Source organism: Nicotiana attenuata, unplaced genomic scaffold, assembly GCF_001879085.1.
Source record: "Nicotiana attenuata strain UT unplaced genomic scaffold, NIATTr2, whole genome shotgun sequence".
NCBI classification, from domain to species: Eukaryota; Viridiplantae; Streptophyta; class Magnoliopsida; order Solanales; family Solanaceae; genus Nicotiana; species Nicotiana attenuata.
This window is the reverse complement of record NW_017672311.1, coordinates 112,125-126,751: the sequence shown is the minus strand read 5'-3', so window position 1 is coordinate 126,751 and position 14,627 is coordinate 112,125. Positions and strand designations below refer to the sequence as shown.

The 14,627-nt window shown below is 33.6% G+C and overlaps 2 protein-coding genes across 2 annotated transcripts; both read left to right on the top strand.

The window, feature by feature from the left end:
- Positions 1-3,185: 3,185 nt before the first annotated feature.
- Positions 3,186-3,917, top strand: LOC109212682. Its single transcript, XM_019376353.1, has one exon. It carries the CDS (start codon positions 3,186-3,188, stop codon positions 3,915-3,917), a length of 732 nt encoding a protein of 243 aa, XP_019231898.1.
- A 6,930-nt stretch (positions 3,918-10,847) lies between these two features.
- Positions 10,848-14,264, top strand: LOC109212688 (plant intracellular Ras-group-related LRR protein 5-like). Its single transcript, XM_019376358.1, has 3 exons — positions 10,848-11,359; positions 12,772-13,688; positions 13,791-14,264. The coding sequence occupies exons 1-3, from the start codon at positions 10,897-10,899 to the stop codon at positions 13,917-13,919; spliced, it is 1,509 nt and encodes a 502-aa protein (XP_019231903.1). The 5' UTR covers positions 10,848-10,896; the 3' UTR covers positions 13,920-14,264.
- The last annotated feature ends 363 nt before the right edge of the window (positions 14,265-14,627 follow it).

The window sequence follows — 14,627 nt, the reverse complement described above, 5'->3', positions numbered from 1 at the left end:
CTAATATTTATACCAAAAACCTTTTTGAACGAATATCTGAAATCTCCGGTAAACCTTCATGATATGGTAATATGAGGCGAGTGATTTCTTTAGGTTGTGATCTTAAATGCATATGTTATATAGTTTTCGGCTAGCAAATACAGCTAACTTTAACCGGCTGGTTAGTTTTGTATTTTGCCTAATATGTAAAAAAAATTCAAGTGAGATTAATTGTAATAATAATTACTACGTCTCAATCACAATAGGTTAGAGCCGATATATGAATCTTTATTAATTATGTTACTCTACATAACTCATGTTAAATCAATATTATTCAAGAGTTTAAAACACTTGCAATTTACGAAATTTTTAAGTTAGAAAAAAATGTGTACTTACATTTGAAGAGGGAATGAAAATAAACAGGAAAAAAGAATGAACAAATAAAATAAAATGCCATTTGACATGGCACTGGTACGGCCATAATGTGATGGAAAGTGTATAAATATTTTTTTTTTTGCTTCCCACTCGGTGTCCGATACTTCCATTGGAGCCTGACTATATTCGGATTCGCGGGAAAGTGTATAAATATAATCTATAGCAAGATTGATTAATATTTTCAGGAAGTTATTAAACTCAGTAAAGATAAAATCAGAAGTTAAAAAATGCGCGCGAAATTTAGAGGTGTAACAGAATTTTAAAAATAAGTTTGGAGGAGTAAACTATACATTATCCCTTTTAGATTCTGTACTTTGTTCCTCGAGATTGGACTTTTAGTTTAATAATTGCAATTTCATTTTGCATAATTCAAATTTAAATTTAATTCTACCAAAAATTTTGTTTTCAAAACAATCATGATAATCTACGACAACAGATGAGAGTCGATATACTTTATTAATAGTGTTACTTTATAAAAATCATGTTATATCAATACTATTCAAGAGTCAAGATAATTGCAGTTTACGAAAAATTTAAATTAGGAAAAATACATACTTGCAGTTTGAAGAGGTAATGAAATTAAAATAGGAAAATGAAATGAATAAATAAAATAAAATAGCGTTTGACGTGGCACTAATATGTCGATAATGTGAAGAAAAGTGTATAAATACCATATATAACAAGATTGATTCTATATTTTCAGGGAGTTATTAGACTCACTTAAGACAAAATTAGCAGACAGAAAACGCGCGCAAATTTTAGATGTGTAACGACTTTTTGAAACAAATTTGGAGTAAAGTAGATATTATCCCTTTTTAGATTATATACTTTATTCCTCGAGATTAGAGTTTTAGTTTAATAATTGCAATTTCATTTTGCATAATTCAAAGTTAAGTTCAATTCTATCAAAAATCAGAGTCAATTACTCAAATGGTCACTCAACTATCTCGAATTATCTCCTAAAGTCACTTTTCTTTCGTTTGTAACAACAAAGTCACTAAACTATGTCTATTGCACTCAGAAGGTCACTCAACTAGATTTTTCAAAATTTGGATTGCTAAATACCTATTTTACCCTCTAAATTATAAATAATTATCTTCTTTTATTTTTTAAAACTTTTTAATATTATAATTTTCCCTTTTTAATTTATATTATGGACTTAACTATAGAATAAATAAATATTATTTACAAATTAAAAAAATAAAAATTATTTAAGCATCTATAATGTTGGAAACAAAATAATGAGCATAGTAAAAAATTAATTAGAATAATTTGTTTGTAATAATAATTTTAGTGTTAACAACAAAATTCAAAAATTTATTTACGCAATTCAGAATGAAAGAAAATAAAAGTTGTAAAATATATATTCCATGCATGTAATTTAAAAATAATTATTTAAATAAAAGTATTTTTATAATATACATTATATATTCTTGAAAATTATGCTCAAACATATTATATATATTCCATGCACGACTTAACATAGCATATTTTACCCTATACAGATAGTCCCCCTGCTTTCCGGTGACATATTGTGTCGTCAGAAAGTTGGTAGAAACATAATAATATAATTGAGCATAATTTTCAAGAATATATAATGTATATTATAAAAATACCTTTATTTAAATAATTATTTTTATATTACGTGCATGGAATATATATTTTACGGCCTTTATTTTCTTTCATTCTGACTTGTGTAAATAAATTTTTGAACTTTTGTTGTTAATACTAAAATTATTATTACTAACAATTATTCTAATTAATATTTTTTTACTATGCTCATTATTTTGTTATTCCAGCATTAATATTCTTAAATATATATTTTTAATTTATAAATAATATTTATTTGTTCTATAGGTAAGTCTATAATATAAATTAAAAAGGGAAAATCGTTATATTAAAAAGTTTAAAAACAATAAAAAGAAGATAAATGTTTATAATTTAGAGGGTAAAATAGATATTTGGCAATCCAAATTTTTGAAAATCTACTTGAGTGACCTTCTGAGTGCAATAGGCATAGTTCAGTGACTTTGTTGTTACAAACGAAAGTAAAGTGACTTTAGGAGATAATTTGGGATAGTTGAGTGACCATTTCATGTCAACATTCTGATTTTGGAAAAATGACACTTTTCTATTTTGACAAAAAAAATATAAAAAAAAAATTGGTAATTGTATGTTGATTTATTTGGGGAAAACTGAAAAGATACAAATACAAAGCATTGTGATTTTTGTTATAAATATATTATATTATGGATGTTCATACTCCGTTTGTAAATAAGCTTCCTGAAGAAGTTTATCCATATGGGGCTCCGCCGTAAATATGTTTATCTATTTAGTACTCTATTGGAAATAAGCCTCCTGAAGAAGTTTATCACTTTGGTACCCAGTTATGGATAAACATTACTTCCGGTAGAAGATTATTCATACCGGGTATAATAAGCTTGTCCTTTCAGTACTCCGTTATGGATAAACATTACTCTTAGTATAAGATTATCCATATCTGGTATAGTAGCAGCTTACACAGCAGCTTGTAGTAGCTTACAGAGCAGCTTGCAGTAGCAGCTTACACAGCAGCTTCCTTTCTTCTATAAATAGAAGAGATCTCAGTTCATTATGTACATCTGTTTGAATTCGAATAATATATCAGTTTCTCTCTATACTTGTCTTTACTTTACAGTCTTTATTTTATAACACGTTATCAGCACGAGACTCTGCCATCTCGAGCAAATACTTTGAAAGTATCTGAGGTACGAACTTTCTTTTTCTATAAAATGTCAAATCTTTCTAAACTTGAATTTGTAGCCCTGGATATATCGGGCAAATGCTACATGTCTTGGGTGCTTGATGCTGAAATTCATCTTAATGCGATGGGTCTGGCAGACACCATCAAAGACAAAAATGAGGCATCAAACCAAGACCGTGCCAAAGCAATGATATTCCTACGCCATCACCTTGATGAGGGCCTGAAAATGGAATATCTTACTACTAAAGATCCAGTCATACTATGGAATGATTTGAAAGATAGATATGACCACCTGAAGATGGTCGTTCTTCCACAGGCACGATATGATTGGACTCATTTAAGGCTACAAGATTTTAAATCTATCAGTGAGTATAATTCTGCTATGTTCAGAATTATTTCCCAATTGAAATTATGTGGTGATAATATTACTGATCATGATATGTTGGAGAAAACTTTCACCACTTTCCATGCCTCGAATATGCTCCTGCAGCAGCAATATCGAGAGACGGGATTTAAAAAGTATTCTGAACTTATCTCACATCTTCTTATAGCCGAGCAACATAATGGGTTATTAATGAAAAACCATGAAAGCCGACCTACTGGTTCTTGTCCATTCCCTGAAGTGAATGAGACGAACTTCCACCAAGCTAAATGTGGAAGAGGTCGTGGCCCCAGTCGTGGTCATGGTCGTGGTCGGGGAAGAAATCCCAATCATGGTAATAATAATGCACCAAAGAACCCTCCTCGCCACCAGCAATGAAAAAGGAAGGAACAAAAGCATGAAGCGGTGCAAGCACCAAATGCAGAAAGTGCATGCTATAGATGTGGAGGAAAAGGGCACTGGTCACGTACCTGCCGTACGCCAAAGCACCTGGTTGAGCTTTATCAAGCCTTCCTGAAGAAGACAGAGAAAAATGCTGAAGCAAATTTTATTTCTGAAGATAATTTAGACTTCATGCATTTGGATATAGCTGATTACTTTGCACTCCCAGAAGGAGAAACAAGTCATGTAATCGGTGGTAAATCTGCAGAAATGTAAATATTTTAATTTTTGTTGTTTGTAATAGATATTATGGTTATGTAATTGTTGTACAAAAATAAAAGTTATGCTTTGATAATGATGTTTTCTATAATATATTTTATTTTGAAGAATATGGATAATCCTCAAATTATGTTTGGATCAAAGACAAATCATGAAGATATTTGTGTTATTGATAGTGGAACAACTCATGCCATATTCAAGGATCGGAAATATTTTTCTTAATTGCATAAGGAAAAAGCAAATATTTCAACAATTTCTGGTAATATAAGTTTCATTGAAGGCTCCGGAAGAGCCATTATATTTCTGTCTAAGGGAACAAAACTTATTATAGACAATGCATTCTCCTCCAAGTCCCGAAAAACTTGTTGAGTTTTATAGATATCCGCCGAAATGGGTATTATATTGAGACAATAGATGAAATGAATATGGAATATCTTTGTATTACAAGGAATGTTTCTGGCCAAAAATGCATTATAGAAAAGTTACCAACTTTATCTTCTGGCTTACACTATTCAAAAATTAGTACAGTTGAAGCACACTCTATCGTAAACCAGAAGTTTACGGATTCAAATACTTTTATGCTTTGGCATGGCCGTTTGGGCCATTCTGGATCAATAATGATGAGACGAATTACTGAAAATTTGAGTGGGCATCCATTAAAGAACCTGAAGATTCTTACAAATGACGAATTTTCTTGTGATGCTTGTTATCAAGGCAAAATGATCACTAGACCATCACCAATGAAGGTTAGCATTGAATCCCCTGCCTTTTTAGAGCATATACATGGGGATATATGTGGACCTATTCACCCGTCAAGTGGGTTGTTTCGATATTTTATGGTCCTAATAGATGCATCTTCAAGATGGTCTCATATGTGCCTACTATCATCTCGCAACCTGGCGTTTGCAAAGATATTAGCCCAAATAATTCGATTAAGGGCACAATTCCCAGATTATCCTATTAAGGCTATTCGCCTTGATAATGTTGGAGAATTCTCATCTCAAGCTTTTGATGATTATTGTCTATCAGCTGGGATAAAAATTGAACATCCTGTAGCTTATGTTCATACTCAAAATGGCCTTGCAGAGTCATTTATTAAACGCCTGCAATTGATACCAAGACAACTACTTATGAAAATAAAATTGCCCACTACTGTTTGGGGCCATGCTATCTTGCATGCAGCATCACTTATCCGTCTCAGACCGACACATTATAATAAATATTCTCCGTCACAATTAGTTTTTGGTCATGAACCAAATATTGCCCATCTACGAATTTTCGGATGTGCTGTATATGTGCCAGTAGCACCACAACAGCGCAGTAAGATGGGACCACAAAGAAGGATAGGAATATATACTGGGTTTGAATCACCCTCTATTATTCGTTATCTTGAACCATTGACAGGAGATTTATTTACTGCTCGATTTGCAGATTGTCGGTTTGATGAAATAAATTTCCCACAATTAGGGGAGAGGAAAAGGAAATCAAAAGAGAAATTGTGTGGAAAGTTTCATCATTATCTCACTTTGATCCATGTACCCCTATATGTAATCAGTAGGTCCAGAAGATCATCCATTTACAGAATATAGCAAATCAAATGCCAGACGCATTTACTGATTTGAAAAGGATAACTAAGTCACATATCCCTCCAGAGAATGTGCCTATCCGAATTGATGTCCCAGTAGCACCATCTACTAGCATGAGAGCTAGTGAACCTAAAGCACGCCTGAAGCGTGGTTGGCCTTTAGGTTCTAAGGATCGAAATCCTTGAAAAAGAAAATCGAAAAATGATCAAAACGATACTATGAAGGGATCTCCTGAAGAGACCCAAAATCTGATTAATTCTGAGATTCCTGAAGAAATCAATGAACCTGAAGCTCATGTGAGTGAGGAACTTTTAATAAGTTCGACCAGTGATGGGATTAATTTAAATCGATCTGAAATAGTGGTGGATAATATTTTTTGCATATAATGTTGCACTTGATATTATGCAAGATAGTAAGGATCTTGAACCTCGATCTGTCGAAGAATGTCGACAAAGATCTGATTTGCCAAAATGGCAAGAGGAAATTCAATCGGAACTAAAGTCACTTGCTAAAAGAGAGGTCTTTTGACCAGTAGTCCAAACACCTGCTGGTATAAAACCAGTTGGTCATTAATGGGTTTTTGTGCGGAAAAGGAATGATAAAAATGAAGTTGAAAGATACAAAGCTCGCCTTGTTGCACAAGGATTCTCACAACGACCTGGAGTCGATTTTGATGAAACATATTCAGCTGTTATGGATGCTATAACATTTCGATATCTCATCAGTTTAGCACTACATGAAAAGCTTGAAATACATCTAATGGATGTAGTTACAGCTTATCTGTACAGTTCACTTGATAATGAAATTTATATGAAAATTTCTGAAGGATTTAAAATGCCTGAAGTGAATTCAAAATCTCAGGAAATGTATTCAATTAGATTACAAAGATCTTTGTACGGTTTAAAGCAGTCTGGGCGCATGTGGTATAATCTCCTCAGTGAATATTTGCTGAAAGAAGGTTACATAAATGATGTTATTGGTCCATGTATTTTTATAAAGAAAATGGCATCAGAATTTGTTATACTTGCTATTTATGTTGATGATATAAATCTTGTTGGAACTCCAGAAGAGCTCCAAAAGGCAATTGAATATCTTAAGAAAGAATTTGAGATAAAAGATCTTGGAAAGACAAAACTTTGTCTTGGTCTGCAAATTGAACATTTAGCAGACGGGATCTTTATCCATCAATCTGCATATACAGAAAGGATCTTAAAACGCTTTTACGTGGACAAAGCGCACCCATTGAGTACACCAATGGTTGTTCGATCACTTGAAGTGAATAAAGATTTGTTCCGACCTCCAGAAGAGGATGAGGAACTCCTTGGTCCCGAAGTACCCTATCTCAGTGCAATTGGTGCACTAATATATCTTGCTAATGCTACAAGGCCTGACATAGCATTTTCTGTTAATTTACTAGCAAGATACAGTTCTTCTCCTACACGAAGACATTGGAACGAGATTAAGCATATACTGCGATATTTAAAGGGAACTCTTGATATGGGTTTGTTTTATGCTAACAAAGATAGTGCACATCTTGTTGGTTATGCAGATGCATGCTATTTATCTGATCCCCATAAAGCTCGATCTCAAACCGGGTACGTGTTTACATATGGAGGTACTGTCATATCATGGCGCTCCACAAAGCAATCTATTATTGCTACTTCTTCAAATCATGCTGAGATAATAGCTATTCATGAAGCAAGTAGGGAATGTGTATGGTTGAGATCAATAATTTATTTTATTCGAGAAAAATGTGGTTTGGAATGTGAGAAAAGACCCACAATTTTATACGAAGATAATGCTGCGTGCATAGCTCAATTGAAGGGAGGATTTATAAAAGGAGACAGAACGAAGCACATTTCACCAAAATTATTCTACACACACGACCTTCAGAAAAATGGTGACATTGATGTGCAACAAATCCGTTCAAGTGATAATCCAGCATATTTATTCACTAAATCTTTGCCAACTTCAACTTTTGAGAAGATGGTATACAAGACTGGAATGCGGAGACTCAAATATTTGAAACAAGGTTTTCATCAGGGGGAGTAAAATACGCTGATGCACTCTTTTTTTCTTACTGAGATTTTTTCCCATAGGGTTTTCCTTATAAGGTTTTTAATGAGGCACCTAGCAATGCGTATTACTAAATATGTGTACTCATTTTCCTTCACTAGGATTTTTTTTCCCACGTGATTTTTCCTAGTAAGGTTTTAATGAGGCACATTATCTTTTAATGAACATCCAAGGGGGAGTGTTATAAATATATTATATTATGGATGTTCATACTCCGTTGTAAATAAGCTTCCTGAAGAAGTTTATCCATATGGGGCTCCGCCGTAAATATGTTTATCTATTTAGTACTCTATTGGAAATAAGCCTCCTAAAGAAGCTTATCACTTCGGTACCCGGTTATGAATAAACATTACTTCCGGTAGAAGATTATCCATACCGGGTATAATAAGCTTATCCTTTCAGTACTCCGTTATGGATAAACATTACTCTTAGTATAAGATTATCCATATCTGGTATAGTAGCAGCTTACACAGCAGCTTGCAGTAGCAGCTTACACAGCAGCTTCCTTTCTTCTATAAATAAAAGAGATCTCAGTTCATTATGTACATCAGTTTGAATTCGAATAATATATCAGTTTCTCTCTATACTTGTCTTTACTTTACCATCTTTATTTTATAACAATTTTGATAATTATTAAGATATCTTTCTTGGCTTCAATGATTTGAAGGCCAAAACATTTGTTAAATGTTTTAATCCTTTTCTACTTTGCTCAATTCTCAACCTTAATTAATTCATCAATTCCCCACCAAGAGATAAATGGTCAAACTAGTTATTGCTCACAGTGACTTTTTACTATTTTTGTGAATTATTTCTAATTAACAATTAAAAGGTAGAATACTTCACAAAAATGATTAGGATCCGTAATTTTCAATTTTTTTTAAAGGGAGTAGATTAATAAAATAAAATAAAATGGCATTTGACATGGCATTGATGTGGCGATAATGTGATTAGCAAGATTGATTCTATATTTCGCGGAGTTATATATATTAGGCTCGCTTAAGGCAAAACTAACAGTTAGAAAATACGTGCAAAATTTTGATGTGTAACTGAATTTTTAAAATAAATTTGGAGGAGTAAAGTGTATGTTATCCCTTTTAGATTATGTACTTTATCCCTTGAGGTTGGAGTTTTAGTTTAATAATTGTAGTTTCATTTTGCATATTCAAATTTAAGTTCAATTCTACCCAAAATATCGTTTGTAAAACAATCTTGATAATCTAGAAAATTATTACACAAAAAATGCTACTATATTTATACAAAAAACCTTTTTCAACCAACCTCTGAAATCTCCAGTAAACCTTCATATATGGTAATACGAGGCAAGTGATTTCATTAGGTTACCATTTTAAATAGGATTTTTTTTTTAATAAATAGACGAGGTAGAAAATCTTCTTTACAAATAGCCCCACTTCAAGAAAATACAATTAAAAATATTTAAATATGTATTTTGTCAAGCATACTTATATTTCATGTCAACAGACTTTTGAAAAATGGCACTTTGCTTTTCTAACCCAAAAAAAAAAAAATGGTAAATCGTATGTTAATTTATTTTGGGGAAAACTGAAAAGCTACATTTTTCTCCTTTATGGTCTACTTATTTCTAAGAGAAAATTTCACAAGTATTGTGACTATGAATAATTATCAAAATATATTTCTTAATATGAAGGCCAAAATATTAGTTAAATGTTTTAAACCTTTTCTACTTTCCATAATTCATCAATTCTCAACCAAGATATTAATAGTCAAACAAGTTATTTGTTGATAGTGACTTTTTAATTACTATTTTTTATGGATTATTTCTAATTAACAACTAAAAGGTAGAATACTTAACAAAATAGATTAGCATCCGTAATTTCCACATGGAATATCCGAGGCAAGGATTTTCTGTTTTGTGGAGTCAACTCGACCCCAGAGCGGAACCCATATATATTTTTTTTTGGTTTCCCACCCGGTGTCCGGTACCCGTATTGGAGTCCGACTATATCCGGAAGAATTTTCTATTTTGTGGAGTCAACTCGACCCCAGAGCGGAACCCATATATATATTTTTTTGGTTTCCCACCCGGTGTCCGGTACCCGCATTGGAGCCCGACTATATCCGGATTCGCGCCGTGTAGGACCCCATTCGGGGTGAAGTGCTCCCTATAAAGGATTTTTTCATACCCAGGGCTCGAACCCGAGACCTCTGATTAAGGGAAGAGCAGTCTCATCCACTGCACCACATCCTTTGGTGGTAGCGGAACCCATATATAAATTAGTGTTCAAAAGGCAATAGATTAATATCGATTCATCAAGAGAGAAATTACTGGATAATTATTCTTCAGCTTGTAAAAATTTACGCAGACTCAGTATCGATACCAAATTAATAAATACTTTATACATACATCTACTTATTATCACTTTAATTAATAACTGTTAAAATATTAAATTATTTGATTTAGTGTAATTATATAAACACCAGATACGAGTAAATAATTACACCTCGCTAATCCTTTGGAGGTTGAACATACTCATTACCCACCTAAACTTAGTACAATTAATTTAATGCACAGCTAAACTATTTATAGGGTAAATACTTATCTACATCGGGTGTTTATACCAAATTATATTAACTCACTATGGTTAATTAATTTAATTAGATGAGAATGCATGTAATTTACTATGGTTAAATGATTGAAGTCCATATGCAAGACACATGTTATATATCTATTGTTTTGGTGTAAACACCCGGTGCGGGTAAGTTTTTACCCTATTTATAGTTATAATTAGAGATCATTAGGCTATTTTTGAATTCACTATATTTACTTTTTTTTAATCGTTATATATTAATTATATATAATTATACATGGATTATACACTTGGCATGTCCACTAATTATTTTCACGGCTTGAACTCGTGAATGCTGGTCACGTGAGAGCAACTTTACGTATTACACAAGATACCTTCACTTTTGAGAGATATATTTAACAAAAAAACACCCAACTGCCCATTATTTTCCATCATTTCTCATCTTCTTTGCTCACAAGCAAAAAAGCCATGGCTACACAAATCAAGAAACCATCACCTGCTTGTGCAAAAATAATAGAAGAAATTACAAAAATTTACAAATCATTACCAACAAGACCATCAATAGTAGAAGTTGAAGCAGCAAATTCTGTACTAAAATCAGTAGAAACTGAAGAAGAAATTAAACTTGAAGAAATATCCAAGAAAGTAGAACCACAAGATGTTCCAATAGAATTATACTCAGTATTACAACAAGTGAGAAAATCCATAGTTTTGTTTCAAAGTCAAGAACAAAAGAAAGAGTCAATTCAGTTAATTGAACTTGAAAAGACTTATCAGAATTTTGATGAACTTATTCAGAAGGCTTCTGAGTTGGTTTCTGTTGAGGACTCAATTGGTGAAATTGAAGAAAAAATTGTGGTCAGTGATGAAAAGAGTGATAGTTTGAGGGGGTTGGTTACAATTTCTGAAAATACTGCTGTTTCCTCTTCAGGTTTGGATATTTTTCCATTTATTGTTTGTCCAAGATTTCAACTTTTTGGTTTTAGTTATTTGTACTTTTTTCTGCTGCTATATGCTTGAATTTAAAGCTAAAACTAGTATGAATTGACAGAACTATGAATCCAACATCTTGTCAAACATATAGTTGCTCTCTCCTTCTTTCCCTTTTTCTTTTATGATAATAGTGTCATTCAGACCAGTTTGTACGCACCTCAATTGTTCCACATGGTAACTATGTCTTACTAACACGAGTACCGGATAACTCGATGTCTTTGTCCACCGAGGTGTAAGTAGATAGGAGAAATCACATACTCCCTCCGTCCCAATTTATGTGGCGGTATTTTAACTCAGCACGTAATTTAAGAAAAATAAAGACTTTTAAAACCTGTAGTCTAAAACAAACCATAGATAGTTGTGTGTCTGTAAATCATTTCATTAAGGGTAAATAGGAATTTGAAAGATAAATTATTCTAAATAAGGAAATGTGACATTTTTTTGGAAATTGCTAAAAAGGAAAGAGTGTCGCATAAATTAGGACGGAGGGAGTAATATTTTTTTGTCTATGTTGGGATTTGAACCCTAGTTTCTATAGTTAATTCCCCTTTTTAATTGACAGTGGTAGCTTGCTATGTACCTCGACTAATCTATTGAACCGCCGGAAATAGCCCATGAGCATAGGTGTAGGTAAATCTGTGCGCCAAAGTTGGAGCAGATAGGCTTATATTGAGTGTTGTAGCTGGGATTCGATTCTAGATTTGATCTTCTCTCTCTGCCCTCCAACAATAGTTAAACGAAAACAAAGAAAGAGCAAGTTACTTTTACAACCAACGACGACAACTACACTTCAATCCCAAGCAAGTTGGAGTCAGTTATATGAATCCTCACTAACCGTGTTGCTCTATTTAAGCTCATGTCAAACCAATATTATACAATAAGTACCAGAAGTTCTCTATTATCTTCACTGGCGTATAAATCTTGGACGAACTAAAAGACTTTTATGACTAGACAGCTAATATGAACTCCAAAACCTCGAACTTTAGCAATTTCTGGTATTTAGTTAAGCTATTAGAGAGTAAGCATGTGGAAGTTTTCAATTCCTATCTCGAGTACATGAAGCTTACACAAGTTTTAGATTATTATAGGGCAGGCCTTTTGAACTTTACGATAGGTTTGTGATTAGGGGCGGAGCTAGAGACCAAAGTTCGGGTCGGTCGAACGCAGTAACTTTGATCTAAACACTGTACAATATGCCTTAAGAATCCATTTAATATGTCGCTAACTTTTTGATTTAGAACCCAGTAACTTAGAAAGGCTAAAATCCTGAACTCATAAGCTTCAAATCCTGGCTCCACCTCTGTTTGTAATTCATACTATGCCCTAACTGTCGTATTATTTTGCCTATAGGGATCAAGCACGCAGAGAAGTACAGTTATTTGAAAGTGGCCGCGCTAATTGAAAACGCTGCGAAAACTGGAGCAAAGGCTATTGATCTTCACAACAAGTTAATGGACAAGATTGAATGGCTTCCTATGTCATTAGGAAAGTTAGTAAAAGTCACTGAACTAAACTTTTCTGATAACCAAATTATGGCTCTTCCCACTACAATTAGTAACCTTAAATCCTTAACGAAACTTGATCTTCACTCCAACCAAATTATAAACCTTCCTGATTCATTTTGTGAGCTGCTCAATTTGACTGATCTCGACCTCCATGCCAATAGGCTGAAATCGCTGCCATCCTCTTTCGGTGACTTAACGAATCTGATCAATCTTGATTTGGGTTCAAACCGGTTCACTCATTTGCCGGATCTTGTTGGGAACTTAACCTCATTGAAGAGACTAAACGTGGAAACGAATGAGCTCGAGGAACTTCCTTACACAATTGGATTTTGCTCTTCACTTGTAGAGTTGAGGTTGGATTTTAATAAGCTTAAAGCTCTTCCCGCAGCAGTGGGAATGCTCGAATCTTTGGAAATTCTTACGCTGCACATTAACAGAATTAAAGGATTACCAACAACGATGGGGAATCTCTCTCGCCTGAGGGAACTTGATGTTAGCTTCAATGAAGTTGAAAACGTACCTGAAACGTTTTGTTTTGCTACCAACTTGCAAAAGCTTAATCTTGCAAACAATTTCGCGGACTTGAGAACTTTGCCAAGATCAATCGGGAACCTTGAGAATCTTGAAGAGATCGATATCAGTAACAGTCAGATAAAAATACTGCCTGATTCCTTCAGATTCTTGTCAAAGTTGAAAACTTTTCGAGCTGACGAGACTCCACTGGAAGTACCCCCAAGGCAAATAATTAAGCTAGGGGCTCAGGTATATCTTAAGCTTAATATATACTCCTATCGATGAATTTTGGACTTGTCAGCAGATTCTTAATCAGTTCATTTTTTTCTTTTTCTTTTTTCTTGCAATCAGGCTGTTGTGGAGTACATGGCTGATTTTGTTGCCAAGAATGAATCTCAATCTCAGCGGCCAAAGAAAAGGAGAGGTTTCTTCCTCGGAATTGCCCATTGTTTTGGCACTGAGAGGAAGAGGCGGATCTAGGGCCGGTTCTATGGGTTCAACTGAATTTCGGGCGAACTATGTGTACATATGTGAAAAGCATTTAAATTGTATACATGTAACAAGATCACACTCGTTTTGAACCCACTGACTTTGCATCTTGGATTCGCCTAAGTAAGAGGTGTCGGATACCTTCAAGATTATCAAAGCAATCAGGTTTCATGACTTTAATGTATATATGTAAATAAAAAGTTTGTTCAAGATTGTAAGGCTATAGCTATATATTGCTTCATTTATTGTAGTGTACTATATGTACATATACACTGCAAACATGTAAATACTGTCTTTTAAGACTTGGACTGAGTGGAGATCTTTTTCTCAGTATAACATTGAGACCTGACTTGACTATAACATTGAGAAAAGTCAAAGTTAAGTATTGTTGTATCATGTTCGCTCAAAAAATGTTACACATCTTACGAGTACAAAACAATATAAATAAATCCCGGAATAATCATAGCAAATCATAATAATCCGTTGGACCAATTGAAAGACATGAAAATAAGAACTCACGATTAGGGGGAGAAGCATTAGAAACCTTTATTGATAATATTTGTTTGGTCTGCTTCTCCATGGAGAGGTTCAGAGCCTTACAATGGTATTTTCTCTTCCCATAAGAGGGGTATCTTTTCTCGTTTCTCTCTCCTCTCACTAGTGGTCGAGAAGCAGCCCCCTTTCTGGGGTTTCTTCTCT